The sequence below is a fragment of the Pyrus communis genome, chromosome 5 (genome assembly GCF_963583255.1).
Source record: "Pyrus communis chromosome 5, drPyrComm1.1, whole genome shotgun sequence".
Lineage (NCBI taxonomy): Eukaryota > Viridiplantae > Streptophyta > Magnoliopsida > Rosales > Rosaceae > Pyrus > Pyrus communis.
In genome coordinates, this window is record NC_084807.1 from 18,908,030 (window position 1) to 18,915,579 (window position 7,550).

A 7,550-nucleotide genomic window follows, 5' to 3' on the forward strand; every position below is an offset into this window, starting at 1 on the left:
AAAAAGGCGGTTGTGAGAAAGGAGGAGGGAGTGAAGTTAAATCAGTTATTTTGGTGGGGAGGGTAGAGATGCGAGATTGTCAGATCTATGATGTTATCTAGGAGGGAAATAATGGATAAAGATCCTTTTCAAATTCCTATTGTAGAGATTTGAAGGATTAATTTTTCAGTTTATTGTATATCGTACTGTTTAAAATTTGTACAATGAACGATGAACAATTAATCCTAAAAATTCGTACAAAGAGAATCCGCCTAGATTCTAATCCGGTAATAACATAATCATATAATGTATTATACTAAAATTTCTGCAGAATTTATATATTATTAAATTTATTTATAAAATCAGAGTTGGTAATTTCATGTATATGTTATGAGCATGTTATTTATGGACAGATGCCCTCATCACGAAATTTATTTTCCAAGACAAAAAAAGATTTGAAATAGACAAAAGTGATCCTAGCGTTTAAGTGGTTCATTTGTTTGGATTGGTAAAAGTTAGGTTTGTATTAAAAGTGAAGTTATAGAGACTATTTATTCGAATTATATTATGTAGATGGCGTCATATGGCAATTGATAATTGAAATTTTTGTATAAATCATTAAAGAAGGTATTCAACCATTATTTATTTGTTTAAATCATTAAAAGAAGGTATTTAGCCATTAACTATCATATTATGTGGTCTACAAAATACGGTCTAAGAAAATGATCTTCCTACCATTTTTCTTGTATTATGATTGTTAATGAATGCTTATATCAACAATAATTAATTGGGGTAATTAGATTGAGTTCAGCTTGCCGGAATAATAGAGAAAATTTCCCTAATATGGTATAGTTGCATAAGATATTGTGTGATAAAAAGCGAAATCCTTCCATTAATCTTGCTTTTAATCACATGGAACCTTTGTCCTATATTTTCTCTCATCTAATCTTATATATAGGCAGTTGATAATAGCATTAAAAATGGGACCATATTTTTCACCTTTTCGGAACAGTGATTCACATGGCAGTGGGTTTTTGTCTCCCCTCCTGTTTAGATGTCATTTTCATCCCCTTTTATTTTGTGCGATCACGGTTAAGCCACGTCAACATTTTATATTGATTTTTTAATAAAGATAATAAGACAAAAAACAATATGAATATAGAATATTGACGTGATTTAACCGTAACCGCACAAATAAAAAATGATGAAAATAACACTTAAACAAGAGGTCAGACAATCTGTCTCCTTTCATTTCAGTGCGGGTCCTCATCTCAACCCTGGGCCTATTCATTCCTACTACCATTCCGAAATGAGTAAGGCCACCTGGATCATACAACTACAATCCGCTTCGACTCGCGGTGGTTACCCAAAAGGGTCTTAAACAGGTCCGACTGAAGTACTAATAAGAGTATGTGATCCTAAACAAGTTCTTTAGAGCACTAGCACTAAATATTTGTTTTTTCAGTAACTTCGACGGTAATTGATAAGTTAATGGGATATATTCAATATAATATTTTTTTGTGTATATTTTTCACAGATGATATAGTGATGATAGATAAAACGTATGAGGGAGTAAATGTAAAGCTTAACCTTTGGGGGAATGTATTGGAATCCAAAGGTTTTCATCTAAGTAGGTCAAAGACAGAGTATATAGAGTACAAGTTTAATGAGAATTGGGGGTTCAAAACAGATAGGGGTAAGGATTGGGGATCAGAAAGTATAAAGAGTGAACGCTTTTGTTATCTTGAATCTATCTTACCAAATAACTGAAAATTGGATGGAGATCTCAACCATAGAATATTAGTCAGATGAATGAAGTGGAAGAGTGCATTAAGTGTATTGTGCGGCTTACTTATGCCAATAATGCTCAAGGAAATTTTTTGTAGGACTACAATTAGGCCATCAATGCTTTGTGGCAAGGAATGTTAGGCGATCAAGCATCAAAATGTTCTAAAAATGAGTGTAGCGGAGATTAGAATACTTCGTTGATATGAGGGCACACGAGAAATGATATGATTAAGGATGAGGATATCCAAGGTAAAGGTTGCAATTGAAGATAAGATGAGAGAAAATAGGTTAAGGTGGTTTGAACATGTGAAATAGAGACCTACAAATGCTCAAGTTAAAAAATGTGATTTTAAAACAGAGGCTCGGGGCAAAAGGGTAGATGAAGGCGTAGGAAGACAGGCATAAACTTTAAGAAACGACATAGATCACTTAGAGCTAACGAAGGACTTGGTGCAAAACCGAGCGTAATAGCGCTCTAAAATTCTCAACTAGCCCCACTTAGTGGGATAGAATTTTATTGTTTTTATTGTTGTAACTCCGATGGTAGGAGATAGGCATTATTCATTAATGGAAGAAAAAACATGAGTTAGACGTAATACTTCGTCCCAATTACATATGTTATTTAAAACAGCGTCATGAATAATATTAAATGGCTCTTCAAGCCATTTCAAACGCAGTTTGTTAGTTAAGGAGAATCTTGTCGTTTGATGTGTGCCTCTGTTATCTTTTTATTTATTTGTTTGTTAACTTGGATACTTCATACCAGGGCCGAAGCCAAGAGGGAACAAACGAAAACCAAGAGCAGGCTAACAAGAAACAACATAAAAACGAGAAGTGGGGGAGAGGATAGAGACACAGCGTGCAAGGCTAGAGTCGTCCCCTTACAAACTCCAAAACCAAGAACACTAGCTGCGGGGCGGGGGGCTGGGGGTCGAGTCTTTCGACCCAATCAGAATCTCCCATCTCATAATGCGTCGCAACAAAATCTACCACTTCATTGGCTGATCTTGAAACCCAAGACTAGACGCAAGCTTGGAAAGATTTATTCATGAGTTATATAGTGCTAGACTTGGAGAAGTTTTTTCTTGTGACGAGAACACAGGTGATACATCACATTTTTATAGAAGTGGTGAGAATTTTTATTTTTTAAGTTATTAATATTTTAACACACATATTCTAATATTTGTATAATAACACGTGATATACTACTTCGTGTACCGATCACACTAAAAAAATCACTTCTTAACTTGAACGTGATAATGAAAATCATGGGTGCATGTGGATTACCGAGGACAAAATCCAACAATCACGGCAAGATTTAATGTTGGTTGGTTGGTCGGTCATGTATAAATATGACTCGGGAATCCTGATGCATCATTCAATTGAATCATCTTCATATCTAACTATTCCATTCCCTGCAAATTGTTCATTATTTGTTTGACTTCAAATTAAAATGTTGGAACACCCATTGTCCCACATCGGCCAAGAGGGAAGAGATAAAACACTTTAAATAGAATTACTTCACTCTAACTAACATCAAGGTTTTTTGTGATAAAACCTCACATTTGAGGATTGTGCAGGTGGTTAAGTGCGGACACTATCAGTGTTGTTGGAGTGGGCCCTTGGCCCATTGATCTGAAAAATTCTACATAAAAAGAAAAGTTGAAAAACAATGTTGGTGTTTTTGGTGAAAATGTTTCCAAGAAGCGATTTTAGAAAAAATGTACATCCAAACGAGCCCTATATTTTTATAATTGGCAATTAACTCAAAACAAATATATCTGATGTCGCATTCGTATGAGTCTTATTTGAAACATCCTTAACCAAGTAGAGACTAAATATTACTTGATCAACTCGGTCGTAAGCAAAGATTAACTAAAACTAGGTCGTAAGCAAAGATTAGCTAAAACTAAGAACCACGGGTCATAAAGCTCACTTCAAATTTCATTTCTATCAATGCATTTCCAATTTTTGAAGTTTTGAATTTTTTTTTAATATATTGACCCTCATCAAAACTATAATTTTTTTTATCAAAAACTTTTATGCAAAACTTATGTAGCCTTCACATGTAAGAAGCCATTATTATTTGCAAACAAGTTTAACATATGTGCAATTTATTTTTCTTAATAAATTATATATATATATATATAACAATTATTAGTACTTAAAAAATCTTATTCTACACTCTTTACGAGTGTATTTTACTTTCTAATTATATAAAACTTAAAGTGAAAAATGAAAATTTTAAAATGTTAATAACAATTTCTTATATATATATATATATATACACACACACACACATGTACATAATTCAAACTGTAATTTATAAATAAATAGAATCCTCTCTTTAGATTTGCAAAAGTGTCCATTTTATGAGCATCAAGTATTGTAGTAAGGATCATATCATACTACTATTCATATTAACGGTGTGAGCTCATACCAACCTCAAATTCTAGAAGTTGTTTGACTGAAGTGAATTTTTATGTTTTTTTTTCCATATGAAAACAATGTAACTACTGAGGTGTTCCATCTGTTCTCTTGATTCCGGACAAAAAGGCCTGGATAAAAGAAACACACTCTGAAAAAGAAGAAATAAGGCTTATCAGACTGGACAAAATTTGCTTGAGATGTTAACTTCTTTTCAGATGAAGCCTGCTTACATCAAACCGTGTGGGGGCAAAGCAGGCACTAAAGAGTGTCAGTTCTTGTAATTTACTCGAATTTTCACTTTCGTCTCTGTAGTTTTTGTTGCTGATCATTTTCGTGGCTTTGCAGTTTCGTTTTGTTTTCACTTTAGTTCAATCCGTCGATTACGTTGATTCTTCCATTCAATTTGATACAAATCTTCTCTTTTGAAAGACCCAGTTGGGAGGAACTTTGGCTCGTTTGACGGATTGGACTTACAATGTTAACTGAACGAAACTACAAGGACTAAAGTGCACCAGAAAAACCTAAAAGAATGGAAGTATAAATCCGAGTAAACTAGAAGGATTATTAATGCAATTCAGCCAAATAAAAATACCTCATTAAAACCACCATTCAAAAAACTTATGCACATACATCAAACTCTGATTTGTGAATGACTCCTTACAATAATGAGCCAAAAGCATTGTAGCTAGCCATTTATTTTTTCCATTTTGTTTGGTCACAACTCACAACTAGCTTTCTCTTGAGAAAGGAAAGATACCCAATTCATACTCCACGTTACCCAAAAATGGAGTGCTTTCATTACAATGTGGCATCTTGCGCAAAAGCATTAAGTTGCAGACAGTGACGTCCTGCACTATAATCTTCTGCACACACACATCACTGCAGCATTACTCCTCCCTGGACCAGTCCCCACTCTTCCCACCAGTTTTACTCTCGAGTCGAATATCCGTGATCTGTACAGATTTCGAAGCAGCCTTGCACATATCATACACTGTTAGCCCAGCAACGCTCACTGCTGTCATTGCTTCCATTTCAACCCCTGTTTTCCCTGTTGAACTGGCTTCCGCTTCAATGTCCACGCTGAAATCCTGCGGATTTAGCGACAAATTAACGCTAACATGGGTCAGTGGTATGTTGTGGCATAGTGGGATGAGATTACTTGTGTGCTTTGCTCCACTTATTCCAGCAATTTTTGCCACGCTAAGGACATCACCCTTGGCCATCTGGTTAGCTACAACCAAATCAAACACCTGCTTTCCAAGAATTACCTTGCCGCTAGAAATGGCAGTTCTCTTACTGCTTTGTTTGGGAGAAACATCCACCATTTGCGCTTCCCCTGTACTGCCAATGTGAGTTAGGACAAGTTCGTTTTCGCCCTCTTCTTGAGGTGCTAATTGGGGTTCTTGAGCCATAGAATCGTTATTTGGAAAACTTGGGGGTCCACTTGCTGGATGTTCACCAAATACCGATTCCATTTCCTGAAACCAGGATATTGTTAATACATGGAATTATGTTGCAAGTTGCCTTATTGAAGTTCTTCAAAAGAGAGTTTTCGACATAAGGTATCGAGTAGAACAACTACGAAATACTTCTCGAGATCAATAAGAAAGCTCAAATTGAAGTTCTGCATATAAGATAAATTTTATGGCAGTGGATTCTATTTTCCAATCCCCATTGTCTGCCACCGTGGGCGTAATTGGTTGAATCTAATAGCAAAGCGAAAAAGGAAGGCAGTTCATTTTCGTAACTCAGCATTCGTAAATAAGAAGCATACACAATACATTACCTTATTAAGCTCAGCAATAGTTCTTGCAAGATCATTGTTACCACTGTTACTACTAAAAAACCTTCTCGAGCGGAAAGATGATACCGCGAGCCTCTGAAGAAACATTTCCGGTACAACTCGACTTCAAATTTCAGCTGCAAGTACCGGAACAATATCAAACTCTATTTGGCCTTTCAACAATGTAGAAAGACAAAAACATACTCACATTAGTTGCCTAACCTTTTGGAAGACATTAAACTTCATTTGAATGCAACATTTTTGCTACAAATATGAATGATCGAGTGAGAGAGATGCATAAATTATAAAACCCAGTTCTCGGTCAGGCAATTCATCAAACACGTTATGGTCATCAGGTTAAAAACCAGGGAAATCGGGAATTCACACGGAAAAAACAACTTAAGATCTGTGTTCATTGGAAGTGAAAAGAAAGTGCGAGGAAATTATATTTAGCCACGCTTAACGCGTCGTGTCTACAGCTCTGCGCATTAACATGGAGCCAGGTAGTAAAAGCACGCACGTACCTGAGAGGAAGAGAAAGCAGCGATTGGCCAAGAACACGGTCTTTGCTGGGTTTGCTTCGCATTTTTCTTGAGGGCTTTGCCAAATGGGCATCACGAAAAGGCCCAAGAGAAGCCAATTATTAATCCTTTCAGGCACAAATTTTTTTTTTTTTTTTTTTTTGTAATGTTATCCGCACTCCAAAATGTCTTTTTATTTATTTATTTATTTTTTAATATCGAAAGTTTCAAGTGATAATAATAATAAGCTTTTTATATTAGCACCCCACAAAATATTGAATACACCCCACATTAAAATTTAATATTAAATAACTTATTTACCCTACTATGCAATGACAATTTTGACCTTATTAGGTTTAAAAAAAAAAAATATATATATATATATATATATATATATATATATATCTACATACACCCCAAATTACTTTTAACGTATTATTTATTTTCTTCAACCATCAAAACTCCTCCGACCCTCCATTGTTGAACAAAATCCTAATCAATGAAACTACAAATATGTTGATTGAAAAAAATTATTTTTGACGAATGAAACACAAAATTGATATTTCGGAAGCTTCACATGAGATAAGACTTCATATTTTTTTATTGTTTTAGTGATTTTGACGACATCTATAATTATTTAATCTTGCTTTTGATGTGTTATTCTAGCTTCTATGTTTGTATTCATCTTTTAGGGATTACAAAGATTGCATGAAAAATTAGCACCAAATATTAAAAACATACAACATGGTGTCACATCCTAGTCCAACCATAGCAATATATTGTCCACTTTGGGCCACGCCCTCACGGTTTTGTTCTTGGGCTTCCACCCAAAACGCGTCATGCTAGGAAGAGATAGGCATGTACATATAAGGCCAGAGACCAACCCTCATCCCACTGATGTGGGATCTTACAATCCACCCCTCTTAGGGACCTGACGCCCTCATCGGCATACTCCAATGAACGGTGAGTCTAGCTTTGATACCAAATTGTCACATCCCAGTCCCGCCGTAGCAAGATATTGTCCGCTTTGAGCCACGCCCTCACGGTTT

General features: G+C 35.3%; 1 protein-coding gene across 2 annotated transcripts; it reads right to left on the reverse strand.

Moving 5' to 3' along the window:
• Window positions 1–4,794: 4,794 nt before the first annotated feature.
• LOC137735600 (cyclic pyranopterin monophosphate synthase, mitochondrial) lies at window positions 4,795–6,585 on the reverse strand. Of its 2 annotated transcripts, XM_068475030.1 has the most exons (3): window positions 6,505–6,585; window positions 5,984–6,117; window positions 4,795–5,675 (listed from the first exon to the last, which is right to left on the reverse strand). In XM_068475030.1, the coding sequence occupies exons 2-3, from the start codon at window positions 6,086–6,088 to the stop codon at window positions 5,085–5,087; spliced, it is 696 nt and encodes a 231-aa protein (XP_068331131.1). In that variant the 5' UTR covers window positions 6,089–6,117; window positions 6,505–6,585; the 3' UTR covers window positions 4,795–5,084. The 2 variants fall into 2 exon arrangements, with proteins under 2 accessions (XP_068331131.1, XP_068331132.1); XM_068475031.1 differs by lacking the exon at window positions 6,505–6,585 and having other exon boundaries at window positions 5,984–6,397.
• Window positions 6,586–7,550: the final 965 nt, after the last annotated feature.

What these genes read in the sequence shown, in the direction of transcription:
- LOC137735600 (XM_068475030.1), bottom strand. Translation starts at nt 6,088, where the DNA reads ATGTTTCTTCAGAGGCTCGCGGTATCATCTTTCCGCTCGAGAAGGTTT. An exon ending in CTATTGCTGAGCTTAATAAG is followed by an intron (nt 5,676 to 5,983) that starts GTAATGTATTGT and finishes TCCTGGTTTCAG; the next exon opens with GAAATGGAATCGGTATTTGG.